At 33.2% G+C, this 21,955-nt stretch overlaps 1 protein-coding gene across 9 annotated transcripts; it reads right to left on the reverse strand.

The window, feature by feature from the left end:
- Positions 1-12,763: 12,763 nt before the first annotated feature.
- On the reverse strand, positions 12,764-20,517 carry tzn (hydroxyacylglutathione hydrolase tenzing norgay). Of its 9 annotated transcripts, none has more exons than XM_073980766.1 (5): positions 20,227-20,477; positions 18,434-18,599; positions 14,125-14,164; positions 13,978-14,053; positions 12,764-13,914 (listed from the first exon to the last, which is right to left on the reverse strand). In XM_073980766.1, exons 2-5 carry the CDS (start codon positions 18,501-18,503, stop codon positions 13,192-13,194), a joined length of 909 nt encoding a protein of 302 aa, XP_073836867.1. In that variant the 5' UTR covers positions 18,504-18,599; positions 20,227-20,477; the 3' UTR covers positions 12,764-13,191. The 9 variants fall into 9 exon arrangements, with proteins under 9 accessions (XP_073836867.1, XP_073836865.1, XP_073836866.1 ...); XM_073980764.1 differs by having other exon boundaries at positions 18,224-18,599; positions 20,227-20,470; XM_073980765.1 differs by having other exon boundaries at positions 18,434-18,584; positions 20,214-20,466.
- Between the last annotated feature and the right edge of the window lie 1,438 nt (positions 20,518-21,955).

Below are 21,955 nucleotides of genomic sequence, written 5' to 3' on the forward strand. Positions count from 1 at the left end.
CCACGTTTTGTGGCCTGAAGTTCTGTGGAAAATATTCTTTAAAAAATCCACGTTTTGTGGCCTGAAGTTCTGTGGAAAATATTCTTTAAAAAATCCACGTTTTGTGGCCTGAAGTTCTGTGGAAAATATTCTTTAAAAAATCCACGTTTTGTGGCCTGAAGTTCTGTGGAAAATATTCTTTAAAAAATCCACGTTTTGTGGCCTGAAGTTCTGTGGAAAATATTCTTTAAAAAATCCACGTTTTGTGGCCTGAAGTTCTGTGGAAAATATTCTTTAAAAAATCCACGTTTTGTGGCCTGAAGTTCTGTGGAAAATATTCTTTAAAAAATCCACGTTTTGTGAGCTGAAGTTCTGTGGAAAATATTCTTTAAAAAATCCACGTTTTGTGAGCTGAAGTTCTGTGGAAAATATTCTTTAAAAAATCCACGTTTTGTGAGCTGAAGTTCTGTGGAAAATATTCTTTAAAAAATCCACGTTTTGTGACCTGAAGTTCTGTGGAAAATATTCTTTAAAAAATCCACGTTTTGTGGCCTATGGTTCTGTGGAAAATATTCTTTAAAAAATCCACGTTTTGTGAGCTGAAGTTCTGTGGAAAATATTCTTTAAAAAATCCACGTTTTGTGAGCTGAAGTTCTGTGGAAAATATTCTTTAAAAAATCCACGTTTTGTGAGCTGAAGTTCTGTGGAAAATATTCTTTAAAAAATCCACGTTTTGTGAGCTGAAGTTCTGTGGAAAATATTCTTTAAAAAATCCACGTTTTGTGACCTGAAGTTCTGTGGAAAATATTCTTTAAAAAATCCACGTTTTGTGGCCTATGGTTCTGTGGAAAATATTCTTTAAAAAATCCACGTTTTGTGAGCTGAAGTTCTGTGGAAAATATTCTTTAAAAAATCCACGTTTTGTGAGCTGAAGTTCTGTGGAAAATATTCTTTAAAAAATCCACGTTTTGTGAGCTGAAGTTCTGTGGAAAATATTCTTTAAAAAATCCACGTTTTGTGAGCTGAAGTTCTGTGGAAAATATTCTTTAAAAAATCCACGTTTTGTGACCTGAAGTTCTGTGGAAAATATTCTTTAAAAAATCCACGTTTTGTGGCCTATGGTTCTGTGGAAAATATTCTTTAAAAAATCCACGTTTTGTGAGCTGAAGTTCTGTGGAAAATATTCTTTAAAAAATCCACGTTTTGTGAGCTGAAGTTCTGTGGAAAATATTCTTTAAAAAATCCACGTTTTGTGAGCTGAAGTTCTGTGGAAAATATTCTTTAAAAAATCCACGTTTTGTGAGCTGAAGTTCTGTGGAAAATATTCTTTAAAAAATCCACGTTTTGTGACCTGAAGTTCTGTGGAAAATATTCTTTAAAAAATCCACGTTTTGTGGCCTATGGTTCTGTGGAAAATATTCTTTAAAAAATCCACGTTTTGTGAGCTGAAGTTCTGTGGAAAATATTCTTTAAAAAATCCACGTTTTGTGAGCTGAAGTTCTGTGGAAAATATTCTTTAAAAAATCCACGTTTTGTGAGCTGAAGTTCTGTGGAAAATATTCTTTAAAAAATCCACGTTTTGTGAGCTGAAGTTCTGTGGAAAATATTCTTTAAAAAATCCACGTTTTGTGAGCTGAAGTTCTGTGGAAAATATTCTTTAAAAAATCCACGTTTTGTGAGCTGAAGTTCTGTGGAAAATATTCTTTAAAAAATCCACGTTTTGTGACCTGAAGTTCTGTGGAAAATATTCTTTAAAAAATCCACGTTTTGTGGCCTATGGTTCTGTGGAAAATATTCTTTAAAAAATCCACGTTTTGTGAGCTGAAGTTCTGTGGAAAATATTCTTTAAAAAATCCACGTTTTGTGAGCTGAAGTTCTGTGGAAAATATTCTTTAAAAACTCCACGTTTTGTGAGCTGAAGTTCTGTGGAAAATATTCTTTAAAAAATCCACGTTTTGTGAGCTGAAGTTCTGTGGAAAATATTCTTTAAAAAATCCACGTTTTGTGAGCTGAAGTTCTGTGGAAAATATTCTTTAAAAAATCCACGTTTTGTGAGCTGAAGTTCTGTGGAAAATATTCTTTAAAAAATCCACGTTTTGTGAGCTGAAGTTCTGTGGAAAATATTCTTTAAAAAATCCACGTTTTGTGAGCTGAAGTTCTGTGGAAAATATTCTTTAAAAAATCCACGTTTTGTGAGCTGAAGTTCTGTGGAAAATATTCTTTAAAAAATCCACGTTTTGTGAGCTGAAGTTCTGTGGAAAATATTCTTTAAAAAATCCACGTTTTGTGAGCTGAAGTTCTGTGGAAAATATTCTTTAAAAAATCCACGTTTTGTGAGCTGAAGTTCTGTGGAAAATATTCTTTAAAAAATCCACGTTTTGTGACCTGAAGTTCTGTGGAAAATATTCTTTAAAAAATCCACGTTTTGTGGCCTATGGTTCTGTGGAAAATATTCTTTAAAAAATCCACGTTTTGTGAGCTGAAGTTCTGTGGAAAATATTCTTTAAAAAATCCACGTTTTGTGAGCTGAAGTTCTGTGGAAAATATTCTTTAAAAAATCCACGTTTTGTGAGCTGAAGTTCTGTGGAAAATATTCTTTAAAAAATCCACGTTTTGTGAGCTGAAGTTCTGTGGAAAATATTCTTTAAAAAATCCACGTTTTGTGAGCTGAAGTTCTGTGGAAAATATTCTTTAAAAAATCCACGTTTTGTGAGCTGAAGTTCTGTGGAAAATATTCTTTAAAAAATCCACGTTTTGTGAGCTGAAGTTCTGTGGAAAATATTCTTTAAAAAATCCACGTTTTGTGGCCCATGGTTCTGTGGAAAATATTCTTTAAAAAATCCACGTTTTGTGAGCTGAAGTTCTGTGGAAAATATTCTTTAAAAAATCCACGTTTTGTGAGCTGAAGTTCTGTGGAAAATATTCTTTAAAAAATCCACGTTTTGTGAGCTGAAGTTCTGTGGAAAATATTCTTTAAAAAATCCACGTTTTGTGAGCTGAAGTTCTGTGGAAAATATTCTTTAAAAAATCCACGTTTTGTGAGCTGAAGTTCTGTGGAAAATATTCTTTAAAAAATCCACGTTTTGTGACCTGAAGTTCTGTGGAAAATATTCTTTAAAAAATCCACGTTTTGTGGCCTATGGTTCTGTGGAAAATATTCTTTAAAAAATCCACGTTTTGTGAGCTGAAGTTCTGTGGAAAATATTCTTTAAAAAATCCACGTTTTGTGAGCTGAAGTTCTGTGGAAAATATTCTTTAAAAAATCCACGTTTTGTGAGCTGAAGTTCTGTGGAAAATATTCTTTAAAAAATCCACGTTTTGTGAGCTGAAGTTCTGTGGAAAATATTCTTTAAAAAATCCACGTTTTGTGACCTGAAGTTCTGTGGAAAATATTCTTTAAAAAATCCACGTTTTGTGGCCTATGGTTCTGTGGAAAATATTCTTTAAAAAATCCACGTTTTGTGAGCTGAAGTTCTGTGGAAAATATTCTTTAAAAAATCCACGTTTTGTGAGCTGAAGTTCTGTGGAAAATATTCTTTAAAAAATCCACGTTTTGTGAGCTGAAGTTCTGTGGAAAATATTCTTTAAAAAATCCACGTTTTGTGACCTGAAGTTCTGTGGAAAATATTCTTTAAAAAATCCACGTTTTGTGGCCTATGGTTCTGTGGAAAATATTCTTTAAAAAATCCACGTTTTGTGAGCTGAAGTTCTGTGGAAAATATTCTTTAAAAAATCCACGTTTTGTGAGCTGAAGTTCTGTGGAAAATATTCTTTAAAAAATCCACGTTTTGTGAGCTGAAGTTCTGTGGAAAATATTCTTTAAAAAATCCACGTTTTGTGAGCTGAAGTTCTGTGGAAAATATTCTTTAAAAAATCCACGTTTTGTGAGCTGAAGTTCTGTGGAAAATATTCTTTAAAAAATCCACGTTTTGTGACCTGAAGTTCTGTGGAAAATATTCTTTAAAAAATCCACGTTTTGTGGCCTATGGTTCTGTGGAAAATATTCTTTAAAAAATCCACGTTTTGTGAGCTGAAGTTCTGTGGAAAATATTCTTTAAAAAATCCACGTTTTGTGAGCTGAAGTTCTGTGGAAAATATTCTTTAAAAAATCCACGTTTTGTGAGCTGAAGTTCTGTGGAAAATATTCTTTAAAAAATCCACGTTTTGTGAGCTGAAGTTCTGTGGAAAATATTCTTTAAAAAATCCACGTTTTGTGAGCTGAAGTTCTGTGGAAAATATTCTTTAAAAAATCCACGTTTTGTGAGCTGAAGTTCTGTGGAAAATATTCTTTAAAAAATCCACGTTTTGTGAGCTGAAGTTCTGTGGAAAATATTCTTTAAAAAATCCACGTTTTGTGGCCTGAAGTTCTGTGGAAAATATTCTTTAAAAAATCCACGTTTTGTGGCCTGAAGTTCTGTGGAAAATATTCTTTAAAAAATCCACGTTTTGTGAGCTGAAGTTCTGTGGAAAATATTCTTTAAAAAATCCACGTTTTGTGAGCTGAAGTTCTGTGGAAAATATTCTTTAAAAAATCCACGTTTTGTGACCTGAAGTTCTGTGGAATATATTCTTTAAAAAATCCACGTTTTGTGGCCTATGGTTCTGTGGAAAATATTCTTTAAAAAATCCACGTTTTGTGAGCTGAAGTTCTGTGGAAAATATTCTTTAAAAAATCCACGTTTTGTGAGCTGAAGTTCTGTGGAAAATATTCTTTAAAAAATCCACGTTTTGTGGCCTATGGTTCTGTGGAAAATATTCTTTAAAAAATCCACGTTTTGTGGCCTGAAGTTCAGTGGAAAATATTCTTTAAAAAATCCACGTTTTGTGGCCTGAAATTCAGTGGAAAATATTCTTTAAAAAATCCACGTTTTGTGGCCTGAAGTTCTGTGGAAAATATTCTTTAAAAAATCCACGTTTTGTGGCCTGAAGTTCTGTGGAAAATATTCTTTAAAAAATCCACGTTTTGTGACCTGAAGTTCTGTGGAAAATATTCTTTAAAAAATCCACGTTTTGTGAGCTGAAGTTCTGTGGAAAATATTCTTTAAAAAATCCACGTTTTGTGGCCTGAAGTTCTGTGGAAAATATTCTTTAAAAAATCCACGTTTTGTGACCTGAAGTTCTGTGGAAAATATTCTTTAAAAAATCCACGTTTTGTGGCCTGAAGTTCTGTGGAAAATATTCTTTAAAAAATCCACGTTTTGTGACCTGAAGTTCTGTGGAAAATATTCTTTAAAAAATCCACGTTTTGTGAGCTGAAGTTCTGTGGAAAATATTCTTTAAAAAATCCACGTTTTGTGGCCTGAAGTTCTGTGGAAAATATTCTTTAAAAAATCCACGTTTTGTGGCCTGAAGTTCTGTGGAAAATATTCTTTAAAAAATCCACGTTTTGTGGCCTGAAGTTCTGTGGAAAATATTCTTTAAAAAATCCACGTTTTGTGGCCTGAAGTTCTGTGGAAAATATTCTTTAAAAAATCCACGTTTTGTGACCTGAAGTTCTGTGGAAAATATTCTTTAAAAAATCCACGTTTTGTGGCCTGAAGTTCTGTGGAAAATATTCTTTAAAAAATCCACGTTTTGTGGCCTGAAGTTCTGTGGAAAATATTCTTTAAAAAATCCACGTTTTGTGGCCTGAAGTTCTGTGGAAAATATTCTTTAAAAAATCCACGTTTTGTGGCCTATGGTTCTGTGGAAAATATTCTTTAAAAAATCCACGTTTTGTGGCCTATGGTTCTGTGGAAAATATTCTTTAAAAAATCCACGTTTTGTGGCCTATGGATGTGTGGAAAATATTCTTTAAAAAATCCACGTTTTGTGGCCTATGGATGTGTGGAAAATATTCTTTAAAAAATCCACGTTTTGTGGCCTATGGTTCTGTGGAAAATATTCTTTAAAAAATCCACCTTTTGTGGCCTATGGTTGTGTGGAAAATATTCTTTAAAAAATCCACGTTTTGTGGCCTATGGTTCTGTGGAAAATATTCTTTAAAAAATCCACGTTTTGTGGCCTATGGTTCTGTGGAAAATATCCTTTAAAAAATCCACGTTTTGTGGCCTGAAGTTCTGTGGAAAATATTCTTTAAAAAATCCACGTTTTGTGGCCTATGGTTCTGTGGAAAATATTCTTTAAAAAATCCACGTTTTGTGGCCTGAAGTTCTGTGGAAAATATTCTTTAAAAAATCCACGTTTTGTGGCCTATGGTTCTGTGGAAAATATTCTTTAAAAAATCCACGTTTGTGGCCTATGGTTCTGTGGAAAATATTCTTTAAAAAATCCACGTTTTGTGGCCTGAAGTTCTGTGGAAAATATGCTTTAAAAATCCACGTTTTGTGTCCTGAATTTCGTTGAAAATATTTTTTAAAAAATCCAAATTTGGTGGCCTCAGTTTTAAGCTTTATTGCTTCTTCGAAGATTCAAATTTAAAATAAATATTTATTGAGAACAAAAATTAATTCGTTTGGACGTGCTATGAACCTCGCAAGGAAGTAAATTTGTTTGCCTAATCTTTCCATACCAATCTCCTTTCCTTCTCTCTCCTGTGTTTCAAATTCCATTTTCTTAGAAAATAATATATCACACACACACACAATATAAAAACCCTATAAATTCCTTTTTTGCCTTTGATATGCTGCTTTTGGCTTGGCTCCTCAAAGGGTGTATCTAAAGTGGAGTTTATTTATGTAACATTACAGCAGTAGCAGCACAACATGCTTGTCATTTTTCTACTTTGCATTCCCCCAGTCTGTCATGTCAGTCCGTTCTTCATAGTGCGATGATGTATTGCATGCACTTTGTATTGAAATAACTTCGAAGGGGTAGGTGGTGGTAGGGATGTTTTCTACTTTGTGGTTTTGTGCAGTAAACTTTAAAACTTTACTGGGGTACCGTTCCAGTCACTTACTCACCAAGTCATTCGGTGATAACCACACACAAAGTAGTCTAACATGAAAAAGGGACACACATATCCTGCAGAAAATTGTTTAGCTTCATAGACAGAGAGCGATATATGGGGAAGAAAGTTTAAAAATTGCATGTGTCATGAAGTTAAAGCATAACAATTGTCATTTATATTCAAAACTTGAGATGTTTGATATAACCTCAAAATACCATTAGAGGTTAAGAGAAAGTGATATTAAGGCAGGGAGCATGCATATGAATATTTGGAAGAGGTGTTCGGGATGCGAAGATTGGATAAGGATGGAGAGTGTTGAGGATTAATTTTTAAGGTATATTTTTGGGAGGCATCCACTTCCACAATACGTGGATTTTGGATGCCTCCTAAAATATTCTTTAAGCTTATGGATATTCTATTTATCCGCCTTTTTATTTATTCCCAATCCATCAGGAGGAAGTTTACTTTCACCCACATATCTCTGCAATTGACAAAAACCTTTACCTTAACCTTCATATCATATTTTTTGTCCATCACAATCGCTAACACCTCTGAATTGCGATGACTCGCTAGCACCTTATCACCGAATCATATATCACCCTCCTTTTAGCTAAGCCTCTAATTGTGACAAATATTCAAAAGTATTTATTTTTATTTGGCTTTTAGTCAACATTTGAATACAATCTCTGCTGTTTTTGTTTTCTTAGTCTATTTATGGTGGCCGAGATAAAAATGAGATAATCTTTTATTTTATTACCCTTTGTTTTCAGAAAATTGCAGGCCTTATTTGCTGCTGCTGCCTGCATTCCAATGTCTTCGAGTGTTTAGATAAGAAAACTTGACATGTTGGAATTTTTATTGTAGTTTCTCTTGCACAACAATAATAACAACAATAATAAATATTAAAAACTTAAACAAAACAAAAATAAATATTTTTAAGGGCTTGCACTTGAATATGTTTATATGTGGGAGCCAAAGCTCCCACCAAGCTTTAGTTTTGTGGCCTGAGGTAAACTTCAAAAATATTCTTTAAAAAATCCACGTTTTGTGGCCTGAGGTAAACTTCAAAAATATTCTTTAAAAAATCCACGTTTTGTGGCCTGAGGTAAACTTCAAAAATATTCTTTAAAAAATCCACGTTTTGTGGCCTGAGGTAAACTTCAAAAATATTCTTTAAAAAATCCACGTTTTGTGGCCTGAGGTAAACTTCAAAAATATTCTTTAAAAAATCCACGTTTTGTGGCCTGAGGTAAACTTCAAAAATATTCTTTAAAAAATCCACGTTTTGTGGCCTGAGGTAAACTTCAAAAATATTCTTTAAAAAATCCACGTTTTGTGGCCTGAGGTAAACTTCAAAAATATTCTTTAAAAAATCCACGTTTTGTGGCCTGAGGTAAACTTCAAAAATATTCAGCCCAATCATGAACATCATCTCACCGTGAGTTTTCTCACTCTCGCCTCCTCCCTTATTATAAACAGCATAAGGGAGAACAAAACTCACGTTCGTGAGAAAAGTAGCTATCATAAATGTCAAAAAAGTGAGAATGTGAGGCAATTTTCTCTCACCACAGAAATCAAGGTGAGTTGAACAAAAAAATGTAACTATGGACATTTTTTATAGAAAAAATCGACAAGAAACGATTCTTTTGCAATGATTATCAATTGTATTTATTTGTGTTTTACGTTAAAGGTAACAAATAAAAAACAATTAGAAATTCTTTTGGTAACTATACATGTTTATCCGTGTATCAATGAAGCAAGGAAGACCTCAATCGAGTTTGGCGCAATTTGGAGGTGGAGTTGAAGTTGGCCAAAATTTTTCAGATATGGGAAGCGGTTCAGAATCATATGATGAAAACAGGAATGGAAGAGGATCCTATTTTTAGAAAGGTGTTGATCCTATCAGGAGCAACACCTTTCTAAAAATTTTTTTGTAGGTACTTCGCTAAGGTTCCCAGCAAAATATTCGATGCCAAAGATTCTATTCAAGCATGAGTGCAAGTTATATGTCACCTTTTTACCACCTTCGCCCATTCTTTTTACAAGACTGTGACCCCTAAAAGATCCAAATCATTTTGGATGGCATCTTCAATAACCCAGTGGAATGGTATCTTAACAACCACCTTGGCATGGCATATTCCACGAACAAGCCACAATAGGAAGGATTAAATTAATAAAAAAGAGAATGTTTATATTATATAGCCTTTTGCAGGGTTAACCTTCTTGAAAATTGAGAAATTGTATTTAAAATCCATGAAATTGGTTCAAATGTTGAATAGGATCCGAATTTCACGAATTGTACTTAGCATTCATATGATTGGTCCTATTGCTGGAGAAGAGATCGGATGTTTCACGTATTGTATTTATTTACAATTCTTGAAATTCCTTCCAAATGCTGAAAATGGGATCTTTCACAACTTAATTTGAACTAATACAAAAGATCCAGTGAGATATTGGCATCGCATGGAACGACTTCCACAAAATTTTGCTTGGTTTTCTTTGTATTCCTCAGCGTTTGTCGTTTCGCACATCATTCAAAATGCAATATTAAACATTTTCATTTCTTTTTGCCATTTAATGACCTTTAAACGGTTTTTGTTCACTTTTTTGCAAATTGCGGAAATTCTTCGGGCGTAAATAAACAATTTTTACATATGTATGTATGTATCTGTCAAAACAAAACAAAAACAGCTGTTACAGATGTTGCCACATATCAAACATTTAATATTTTTATCAATTACCAAGTATTTTTAAAGTGGATTGTTGATAAAAATTATTTTTCGTTTTAGATATATTAATTTAATTTAAAATAAATTAATGTTTTATAAAAAAAATTACGAATTTAGTTATTGCAAAATTATTTGTAAATAAAATAACGATATGGCAACGCAAATTATATTTTCAAGGGTTCACAAAATGCGGCACTATTTTCAATTTTCAAACTTGTGAAACCCTCTTCACTTTTTTCGCTCCTCCCTTGTCATTTGTGATAGGTCGAGACGTGAGAAGTGAGCTGCAACTCACTCGTGAGAAGCTCCCTACGTGAGTATTCATGATCGCTATGATTCTTTAAAAAATCCACGTTTTGTGGCCTGAGGAAACCTTCAAAAATATTCTTTAAAAAATTCACGTTTTGTGGCCTGAGGTAACCTTCAAAAATATTCTTTAAAAAATCCACGTTTTGTGGCCTGAAGTTCCCTAAAAACTTTTCTTTAAAAAATCCACGTTTTGTGGCCTGAAGTTCCTTAAAAACTTTTCTTTAAAAAATCCACGTTTTGTGGCCTGAAGTTCCCTAAAAACTGTTCTTTAAAAAATCCACGTTTTGTGGCCTGAAGTTCCTTAAAAACTTTTCTTTAAAATATCCACGTTTTGTGGCCTGAAGTTCCTTAAAAACTTTTCTTTAAAAAATCCACGTTTTGTGGCCTGAAGTTCCTTAAAAACTTTTCTTTAAAAAATCCACGTTTTGTGGCCTGAAGTTCCTTAAAAACTTTTCTTTAAAAAATCCACGTTTTGTGGCCTGAAGTTCCTTAAAAACTTTTCTTTAAAAAATCCACGTTTTGTGGCCTGAAGTTCCCTAAAAACTTTTCTTTAAAAAATCCACGTTTTGTGGCCTGAAGTTCCTTGGAAAATAATCTTTAAAAAATCCACGTTTTGTGGCCTGAAGTTCCTTGGAAAATAATCTTTAAAAAATCCACGTTTTGTGGCCTGAAGTTCCTTAAAAACTTTTCTTTAAAAAATCCACGTTTTGTGGCCTGAAGTTCCCTAAAAACTGTTCTTTAAAAAATCCACGTTTTGTGGCCTGAAGTTCCTTAAAAACTTTTCTTTAAAATATCCACGTTTTGTGGCCTGAAGTTCCTTAAAAACTTTTCTTTAAAAAATCCACGTTTTGTGGCCTGAAGTTCCTTAAAAACTTTTCTTTAAAAAATCCACGTTTTGTGGCCTGAAGTTCCTTAAAAACTTTTCTTTAAAAAATCCACGTTTTGTGGCCTGAAGTTCCTTAAAAACTTTTCTTTAAAAAATCCACGTTTTGTGGCCTGAAGTTCCCTAAAAACTTTTCTTTAAAAAATCCACGTTTTGTGGCCTGAAGTTCCTTGGAAAATAATCTTTAAAAAATCCACGTTTTGTGGCCTGAAGTTCCTTAAAAACTTTTCTTTAAAAAATCCACGTTTTGTGGCCTGAAGTTCCTTAAAAACTTTTCTTTAAAAAATCCACGTTTTGTGGCCTGAAGTTCCTTAAAAACTTTTCTTTAAAAAATCCACGTTTTGTGGCCTGAAGTTCCTTAAAAACTTTTCTTTAAAAAATCCACGTTTTGTGGCCTGAAGTTCCTTAAAAACTTTTCTTTAAAAAATCCACGTTTTGTGGCCTGAAGTTCCTTAAAAACTTTTCTTTAAAAAATCCACGTTTTGTGGCCTGAAGTTCCTTAAAAACTTTTCTTTAAAAAATCCACGTTTTGTGGCCTGAAGTTCCTTAAAAACTTTTCTTTAAAAAATCCACGTTTTGTGGCCTGAAGTTCCTTAAAAACTTTTCTTTAAAAAATCCACGTTTTGTGGCCTGAAGTTCCTTAAAAACTTTTCTTTAAAAAATCCACGTTTTGTGGCCTGAAGTTCCTTAAAAACTTTTCTTTAAAAAATCCACGTTTTGTGGCCTGAAGTTCCTTAAAAACTTTTCTTTAAAAAATCCACGTTTTGTGGCCTGAAGTTCCTTAAAAACTTTTCTTTAAAAAATCCACGTTTTGTGGCCTGAAGTTCCTTAAAAACTTTTCTTTAAAAAATCCACGTTTTGTGGCCTGAAGTTCCTTAAAAACTTTTCTTTAAAAAATCCACGTTTTGTGGCCTGAAGTTCCTTAAAAACTTTTCTTTAAAAAAACCACGTTTTGTGGCCTGAAATTCCCTACAAAATTTTTCTTTAAAAAATCCACGTTTTGTGGCCTGAAGCTCCCTAAAAACTTTTCTTTAAAAAATCCACGTTTTGTGGCCTGAAGTTCCCTAACAACTTTTCTTTAAAAAATCCACGTTTTGTGGCCTGAAGTTCCCTAAAAACTTTTCTTTAAAAAATCCACGTTTTGTGGCCTGAAGTTCCCTAACAACTTTTCTTTAAAAAATCCACGTTTTGTGGCCTGAAGTTCCCTAAAAACTTTTCTTTAAAAAATCCACGTTTTGTGGCCTGAAGTTCTCTAAAAACTTTTCTTTAAAAAATCCACGTTTTGTGGACTGAAGTCCTCTAAAAACTTTTCCTTTACAAAATCCAAGTTTTGTGGCCTGAAGTTCTCTAAAAACTTTTCTTTAAAAAATCCACGTTTTGTGGCCTGAAGTTCTCTAAAAACTTTTCTTTAAAAAATCCACGTTTTGTGGCCTGAAGATCCTTAAAACTTTTTTTTTTTAAAATCCACGTTTTGTGGCCTGAAGTTCTCTAAAAACTTTTCTTTAAAAAATCCACGTTTTGTGGCCTGAAGTTCCCTAAAAACTTTTCTTTAAAAAATCCACGTTTTGTGGCCTGAAATTCCCTAAAAATTTTTCTTTAAAAACCCACGTTTTTTGGCCTGAAATTCCCTAAAAATTTTTCTTTAAAAACCCACATTTTGTGGTGTGAAAGTCCCTAAAAACTTTTCTTTAAAAATCCACATTTTGCGGCCTAAAGTTCCCTAAAATTTTTTTTAAAAAATCCACGATTTCTTGCCTGAAGTCCCTTGGAAATTTTTCTTTAAAAAATCCACGTTTTGTGGCCTGAAAAATATTCTTTATAGGATTGTTACATTCACCACCACACCCTGCACCTTTGCTGGTCAAACCAGTTTCAGTCAATTATATTCATAACATTTTGTGTGAATGTGCTTTTGTATTTATTGAGAACAAAAATTGATTGATTTCCTTTAAAGACCGTAACATAATCAGGACGTCATTTGTTACACATGTTTATTCCCATAACCTTAAAGATCTGATAAAATCCATTTTTTATTTTTTCTAAAAATATTCACAGACTTTCCAATTTGAAAAAAGAATTACAATTTTTAATTTTTATCACTTTCAAGAGCAATTTTTTCTCTCCTCTAGAGAGTTTTTTTAACATTCCAATTTGTGCGCTTATTTCCACAAAAAAGAAAAACTTAATAATTTAACAAAAACAAACATAATGTAGAGACAATTTTATAAATGAGCTGAAATTAGAGATTAATTTGTTGCAATTATTTCAATAATTCAAAGAAAATTTTACCAATAAATATAAGGACACTGACACTTTTTGGTAAGACAAACGAAACAATGAAAATAACAATAAAGACCTTTCAAAAGCCCCCAAAATGCGAAAGCAAAAAAAGAGATCTTAAACTAACCCTTAAAATTATCCTTTTCCTTGCGCAAACTACCCATGGCGGCAATGGGTTCCGATTGTCCGGCATGTTTCTGTACAGCAGCCACATGAACACGCATAAATGGATTCCACAATTTTTCCTCGGCAATTGTTGATGGCACAGTGGGTGATTTGGTGGCCCTACGCAACTTGGCCCATTCAATACGCTTTTGTATGGCCTCATTTAGGGGTTCCACATGTCGAGCATATGCCATATTCTGCAATGTGTATTCATGACCACAGAAAACTTTGGTATCATCGGGTAGGGCAGACAATTTTTCAATTAAAGCACAATACATTTGTTCAGCGGTACCCTCAAAGAAACGGCCACAACCACCCTGGAACAATGTGTCACCGGTAAAGACACATCTTTCACCATTCGGTGCCTCAACGTAGTAACAAATGTGTCCTGTTGTGTGACAGGGGGTAAACAAACATGTCACCTTGAGATCACCAATTTGTATCGCGTCATCCTGGGTAACTTTACAATTGAGACCACCAATGCGTTCATCTCCACCATAGACTTGTAGCGACTTTTGACACATTTTCAGTAGTTTTTCATTACCACCAGCATGATCCCAATGATGATGAGTGGTTAGAACTTTGGTAAGATTTACTTGTTCCTGCTTCACAGCATCGAGGACACATTCAGGGTCAACGGGATCTACAATTGCAGCTTCTTTTGTGGCATCACAAACAATCTATAAGGAAAATAAAGTGAGTGTTAAAATATATTTATTCTTGACCAGTTATTTTTTTCTTACCAAATACATGTAGTTATCCTGTAGGGCAGGCAATATTTTGACCTTCATATGGTCCATTTTCAAATCTTCCACAGACCTAAAGAATAAATATTGATTTATTTATGTAGTAACTTTCATTTTCTTGTTTAAGCATCATTGATAACTTACGTATGCATCCCTCTGAATCCTACTTTGCGGAGTTTTTGAGCTGCAAAATAAAAAGAAAATTATGTAAATTATTCATTTCATTCATTTTGTATACAAAAATCTTATTTTAAGAGAAAAAACTAGCAAAATACATGGTCAAAACATTAAGGGGTCGATTTTGGATAGCAACTCAAATGTAGTTGCGTTGCCAGAAAAGAAAATCATGAAATTAAAATGAGTAAAAAGACGGAATTTTTGGTCAAATTCAATCATGATCAGTGTTTTGAACCTACAGCTATAAATTTAATTGTAAAAAGTAAAAAAGTATAATTTTAATGGGGAAATAGAAACTTCTATTACTAAATTTGCTGGAGTTGGGTTGCTATCCATAATCGACCCCTAAATAACACAAATGGCGCCATCTACATATCATTCGAATAACATTCACATTAAGTAGCAAAGTCAACCATGCCAAACACAACCACATTGGTTGGCAACGCAAGCACAGAAGCACAGACATACGACATGCAAAGGGCAATCACCCAGCAAAGAAAAACAAAGAGAGAGAGATGAAAATGAATGTGCCCGACAGCCTCTCTCAAATTGGAAATTGGTACACTCATAACATGAAGCGAAAAATAATCTATTGTTATAATGTGGTCATATTTCATTAGAAATTTCTGTTTTCTTTATAGAGAACGTGATTAAGGGGGTTATTTTTATTCTGAACAATAAAACACAGAAATTCCTTATGAATTATATTTACATGGCTAACTTCCGAATGAAAGAATGGCTGAGGTGATGAGATAAAGTACGATTTAATGAAAAGAGATCAAAAATTCACGTTTTGTTGAAAAAAACTCTAAAAAATCCACATTTTGTGGAAAAAAATTCATTAAAAAATCCAAGTTTTGAGGAAATAAATCTTTAAAAAATCCTCGTTTTGTGGAAAAAAAATCTTTAAAAAATCCAGGTTTCAATCCAATTCTTTAAAAAAGCCACTTTTGTGGAAAAATAATCTTTGAAACAAATCCATGTTTTTGTGGAAAAAAATTTATTAAAAAACACTTTTTGTGAAAAAAAATTCTTCAAAAAATCCACGTTTTGCGGAAAAAAATTCTTTAAAAAATCAACGTTTTGTGGAAAAAAATCTTTAAAAACAATTTCTTTAAAAAAATCCACGTTTTGTGGAAAAAACTTCTTTAAAAAAATCCACGTTTTGTGGAAAAAACTTCTTTAAAAAAATTCAGGTTTTGTGGAAAAAACTTCTTTAAAAAAATCCACGTTTTGTGTAAAAAACTTCTTTAAAAAAATTCACGTTTTGTGGAAAAACCTTTTTTAAAAAAATCCACGTTTTGTGGAAAAAACTTCTTTAAAAAAATTCACGTTTTGTGGAAAAACTTCTTTAAAAAATCCACGTTTTGTGGAAAAAAACTTCTTCTTCGTTTTGTGGGAAAAATTCGTTAAAAAATCCCCGTTTTGTAAGAAAAAAAAATCCTTAAAAAATCCAAGTTTTGTGGTCCCTTGGCTCTTGAAAAAAATCTTTAAAAAATACACGTTTTGTGGTCTCTTGGCTCTTTAAAAAATCTTAAAAAAACCAAGTGTTGTGATCCGCTTGCTCTTGAAAAATATTTAAAAAGTAAAAAAAAACTTTAAAAAATCCACGTTTTGTGGAAAAAAAATCTTTAAAAAATCCACGTTTTGTGGGGAAAAAATCTTTAAAAATCCACGTTTTTGGAAAAAAAATCTTTAAAAAATCCACGTTTTGTGGGAAAAAATCTTTAAAAAATTCACGTTTTGGGGGAAAAATAATTTTAAAAAATCCAAAAAAATCTTTAAAATATCCACGTTTTGTGGAAAAAAATCTTTAAAAAATCCACGTTTTGTGGGAAAAAAATCTTTAAAAAATCCACGTTTTGTGGGAAAAAAAATCTTTAAAATATCCACGTTTTGTGGAAAAAAATCTTTAAAAAATCCACGTTTTGTGGGAAAAAAATCTTTAAAAAATCCACGTTTTGTGGGAAAAAAAATCTTTAAAAAATCCACGTTTTGTGGGAAAAAATCTTTAAAAAATCCACGTTTTGTGGGAAAAAAATCTTTAAAAAACCACGTTCTGTAGAAAAAAAATCTTTAAAAAATCCACGTTTTGTGGGAAAAAAATCTTTAAAGAGTCCACGTTTTGTGGGAAAAAAAATCTTTAAAAAACCCACGTTTTGTGGAAAAAAATCTTTAAAAAAAACCACGTTTTGTGGGAAAAAACTTTAAAAACTCCACGTTTTGTGGGTTTTTTATAATCAGGACAAGAAAATTTAGGGCTGGTAAAATTTCATAGAAGACCATACATACATAGTCTATTAATGTATGGATTTACCCTCCATAATGGTATGGTAGTCAGACCAACAAGATAGATCCACGACTTTTAAGCATTTCATTCCAAACTGACGTTTTGTAAGAACAAAATCTTTAAAAAATGCAAGTTTTGTTGTCCTTTGGCGCTTGAAAAAAATATTTAAAAAGTCCACGTTTTGCGGTCCCTTGGCTCATGAAAAAAATTGTTAAAAAATCCACGTGTTGTGGTCCGATGGGTCTTAAAAAATATTTAAAAAGTTCACGTTTTATAATCTTATATGCCTTGAAAAAAATTTTAAAAATCCAACTTTTGCCAAACCATGGTGTCTTCTTATAGAAGACCATGGGGTCTTCTGGTAAAAGACCATGGGGTCTTCTGGTAGAAGACCATGGGGTCTTCTGGTAGAAGACCATGGGGTCTTCTGGTAGAAAACCATGGGGTCTTCTCATAGAAGACCATTAGGTCTTCTCAAAGAAGACAATGCGGTCTCTTCATAGAAGACATGATGTTTTCTCATCTTATGACAAATTAAAATGGCTTGTAGGCAAGATAAGAAGTGACCGATGTTGTTGTTGTTGTAGCAGCAGAGAAACCTACGAAAAAGCATAGGTTTAATGCTGGGTTGGCAGCCGCTGGCCGAAACACTATGATGTTCCGGGTCAATCCGGTACGAAAGAACCCGCTGCCGTGGGATTGAGAAGTGACCGATTGACTAGTATTGGTCCAACATCTTTGCACATCATAATATTTCTCTCTAACTTAATGCAAGTTTGAAGATAGACTATATCGGACAACTCCTACCGGCACCTCCCCCCCCAAATGTTCAAAATTTTCTCTTAAAACAGTTCCAGGGCTTTGCGAGCATTGTTTTGAAATTTTCACCGAAAATAGTCCTTGTGATTCTGATTACAATCATTTTTATTGCACATCCATTCGTCCAAAAGTTCAATGAGTAGGTAGAGTGGTGTGTGACATTGGGCCAACAATCGAGCATGGTAATATTTTTCTTAAACTTACATTTATTTGAAAGATGGACGAGATAGCTATACTCAACTTATTTGCCATCTACAACACGATAGATCCACGACTCTCAAGAATTTCATTCAAAACTGACGAAAGCTCATGAGTATAACTTCAGATACTCTATATGCTCTTTAGGTTAAAATATAAATATCATATGAATATGTGCTTTAAGCTATAAATGCATACCAATTATCTTTAAAGTATTCCATGTCAATATTTAATTTACATTAGGCAATTTTACTTGCGGTAATTGTCAGTTTGTAGGGGATAGAGGGAGTTGAGAGGCCAAGGGTTACCATATTCCTCACTCCTCTCTCCAGCAAACTTACAATTGCCGCAAAGAAAATTGCCTTATATAAATGTGGACTATGTCAATTTTGATTTTCCGTCCCAATTGTAGATAACGAAAACGTTGGGTATGCCTTATCACCTTACCTAATCTTTCCTAAACCCACTCTGATAATTCAAATGAACATTGCTCGTTTGCATGGCTAATTTTTCACGTTAAGAACATTAAGACACAACAAATGAGATAGTTTTTATAACAATTTCTGCTATATAGAAGCAACAACAAGATAAGACAATGTCCAGCAGGCACATATGTATGGTATTTTATAAACATAGATCAACGAAACAAACCAAGCAATGATAAACAATAAAAACAGTTATTAAACAATAGCCAGGCCAATCTAAAAGTAAACAAAATTAGTATAAAAACAAACAGGAAAATACAACAACATTATTTACAGTATTGATATGATGAAGACGATGATACAACACAAACACTTTGACTTTGGCGGTTAAAGATTCTTTCATTATCATCACCAGACAACAACCGGCACCACCACCTGTTTTTTACCCCATTATGATTATTTCGTAATAACATCAGAGAAGATATCTTGTTTGGCATGCACACCAACCTCCCCTTGAGAAGTGGGGAGGTGCTTCCACACAAACCTCGAAAATATGTTGCAGTTAAATTTTGTAGAACGCTATTTTGGAAACGTTGCCAAATTGTAGTATGCATTTAAAAGCCGGCAGATTTTTTTTAATAATTTATATTTGTTCCAATTATATTTCACTGTGTATTTTGTTTTTGCGATTTTTGCTCAGGAAGTAACAACTGCTGGACAAGTAGTTGCAGTGCAGCAACAACAATAACACCACCATCATTATCATCGGTAAACAATCAAAATCAAGCTGTAATGTATTTGCAAAGTTTTTACACCTTCTTTGCAATTTGTCCATTCCCTGTATGAAAGAAAGTGTATATTTAAAAAAAGTTTCAATTGCGTCAAAAGCATTTGCATAAGAGGATTTTCGATTTTCATTGACCCAGGCAGATATTTTGTGGATGAACTTTTTACACTGTTTGATTGCTTTTGCTTGGAAGGAACACATGTTTGATTCACTGCTTATAATTCTTCAAGAATTCATTCTTCAATTATTCTTCAAGGATTGTGGATTGTTGTAAAAAAGAATCCCCATTGTATTATGTATGTATTGTATATTAGAAATATTGGAAATATGTCGGTGTTGTGAATTTGATTGCATAGTTTGTTTTGTTGTATTTTTGTATTTGTAATAATCGCAGGTTAGATACTTGTTACACGCAACTGTGGTCGATTCGCAGCACATTGCAACTGTGGTCGATTCGCAGCACAGGATTTTTTCAACTGTGGTCGATTCGCAGCACAGATTTTTGCAACTGTGGTCGATTCGCAGCACAGGATTTTTGCAACTGTGGTCGATTCGCAGCACAGGATTTTTGCAACTGTGGTGAACTGTCAAAAAGGCTGTCTTCTTCTATTTTCGCAGGTGGCATTCAAATGTGAAATGATAACATTTAGGTGACAATAAATTTCTTATAGCTGGTTTCTACTTATGCTTGTGTAAAGCTTTCCAAGACGACAGAACATTTCTAAATACTACCGGTTTTTGTTTGGCATAATACTCACGGCAAAATTCCATTCATTCATTGATTTCAGTTCCAATACAAAAATCTTGTGCCTCATTCAGCAGTAAATTGAAGGACGATTTTATTTTGTCACTCATTGTGTTTTCACTAGGAGGTAAGAGGCAGGGAATTTTCTGGTTGTTGGAGCAGGTGATAGCGGAAACATCTGTTGTCGGTCTCTGGTCTCTTATAGATCCCTAATATCATTAACAAGGTAGCATGGTACAATAATACAGGTAGCATTATCAAGCCAGCTGATGGTAACATAAGGTGTCAATTGCATTGAATTGATGTCAAATTTTGACACCTTATGTTACCAACAACTGCCGATGCGGCTACCTGTGTATTTGTACCATGGTGTAAACAAAATCCAGTGGATTTTGGAGCGCAAGTGTAAACTTGGCATTAGTTACGATCAAATTTAATGGAGAGTTTTTATAATTTGTGTTAATGTAATAAAATTAATATTCTTGTTTTACACGAATAAGCAATGTATTTTATTTATTTTGGGATATTTGCAATGGCTTGCATTTTATAACATCTTTAGACTGCATTTAAATTCAATTCAAAACACTACATCAAAGGCTTTGAGGAGTGCATCCTAGCTGTGTGCCGTGGAAGCAAAATTTAGTGCATCCTAGCTGCGCGCTCTCTTGTAAAATTCATAGGAAAAGATGTACTCCAGCGGCAATTGTTCTAGTGATTTAACTGCATCCGCGAATGAAAACTTTTTGCTGGGAAGAAAAATTATAAATTATTGTACCATGGTTGTGTCATGGCCCATATTTTCAACCTTGACCCGAAGAACTTTTACACGAAAAAAATTCAGTCTCGTTATGAATTGAATTACAGTACTTTCGTTTGTATAAAAACTAGTTAGTAAAAAAGCACGAACATGCAGGTGCTATTTATGCTATTTATGTATAAAAATGTCGTTTGCAAAAATTATTGTGCTTTCACAATTAAACAATAGAACTGCTTTAATATTTTCCAATATTTCTTAATTATTTCACAAAACTAACTACTAAAAACTAACTTACTGAGTTTGGCAAATGCTTTTGACTTGACAGCTATGGAAAATTGATAAAACAAACGTAGAGTTGCCAACTAACAAAGAGAACATAAAAAGAGACATGTAATTAGTCGTAACGTAAGAGCTCATTTACACGAGGAAACAATGTGCGTTTTCAGACGATAGAGTTTGAACGTTTTCAGACGATAAGGTTTGACTGCTCAAAAACGTGGTTTCCGTTTTGACTCTCATTCGTAATTTTCACATCTAGTGTTGCGTTTTTGAAGTCATTTTATGCAAGCGTACTTTTTGAACAAAAAGAAGTACGGTTTTACATAAATGTACCAAAAAGGTTTATGTGTGTATTGTATTTCAAAATTAAAAAAGTAATTCTTGTGAATCCCATAAAATTGGGTAAAATGTATGCGTTGTTAAAATTGTTGTCTCATGCGCGCATGCCATGTAAAAAATAATGTAATAATTCTTACCACCTGAAGGTAAGATGATACCTGCGTCCTGCGTTACCAGCGTAAATTTTTCAAGAAAGATTTTTATGAAATAGGGAAATACCTTTGTTATTAACAGGTACATAGAAGTCATGTTTTGAAGAACGCCTTTATTTGTAAAAAATATGATGAAACAGGTAGATAATATCTTACATGCTAGTGTTGTATGTATGGTACTTTATGTACGTTTTCGTTCACTTACTTCCACATTTTGTTTCAACACTGACACAATTTACGAATGAGAACCAAAACGGACAACGCATTTTTGAGCAGGCAAACCTTATCGTGTGAAAACGTTCTTTGTCGGCTTTCACACAGTGTCGTTTTGACGACACCATTTCACAGTTTCCGTTTTGATGTTCATTCGTAGATGTTGTCAGGGTGGAAAAATGTAGTGAAGAAAACGTACGAAAAAGTACTGTTGATATAAATTCATACACAAAATAATAATTTTGTTGCACTCATTTGTTATGTTTCTTACCTGCAATGATGTTTTTCATCAGAATCAACATATACACATATTTTGTAATCTCTATTTCAACATCTTTCATTAAAACATTTTTGTACATTCGGTACATAAATAGTACGCTTAGGTAAAGATGTACGATTGGCACAAAAATCCCGCAAAAATGCAACCCTGCTTACAAAAAAATACGAATGAAGCGAAAACGGAGAGCAAGAAATGACGTCGTCTCCATGACGAAAGTACACTGTGTGAAAGCCGACAACGTTTTCAGACGATAAGGTTTGACTGCTCAAAAACGTGGTTTCCGTTTTGACTCTCATTCGTAATTTTCGTTTTCGTTCACTTACTTCCACATTTTGTTTCAAAACTGACACAATTTACGAATGAGAACCAAAACGGACAACGCATTTTTGAGCAGGCAAACCTTATCGTGTGAAAACGTTCTTTGACTGCTCAAAAACGCGTTGTCCGTTTTGGTTCTCATTCGCAAATTGTGCCAGTGTTGAAACAAAATGTGGAATTAAGTGAACGAAAACGT

The sequence above is a fragment of the Musca autumnalis genome, unplaced genomic scaffold, assembly GCF_047663935.1.
Source record: "Musca autumnalis isolate F117 unplaced genomic scaffold, ASM4766393v1 scaffold_4, whole genome shotgun sequence".
NCBI classification, from domain to species: domain Eukaryota; kingdom Metazoa; phylum Arthropoda; class Insecta; order Diptera; family Muscidae; genus Musca; species Musca autumnalis.

Bases quoted from the DNA above. Each gene is read 5' to 3' on its own strand.
- tzn (XM_073980764.1), bottom strand. From the start codon at position 18,503: ATGCATACTACAATTTGGCAACGTTTCCAAAATAGCGTTCTACAAAAT. The intron at 14,054-14,124 runs GTAAGTTATCAA...TTTATTCTTTAG, and splicing joins GGATTCAGAGGGATGCATAC to GTCTGTGGAAGATTTGAAAA. The intron at 13,915-13,977 runs GTAAGAAAAAAA...TTTTCCTTATAG, and splicing joins AGGATAACTACATGTATTTG to ATTGTTTGTGATGCCACAAA.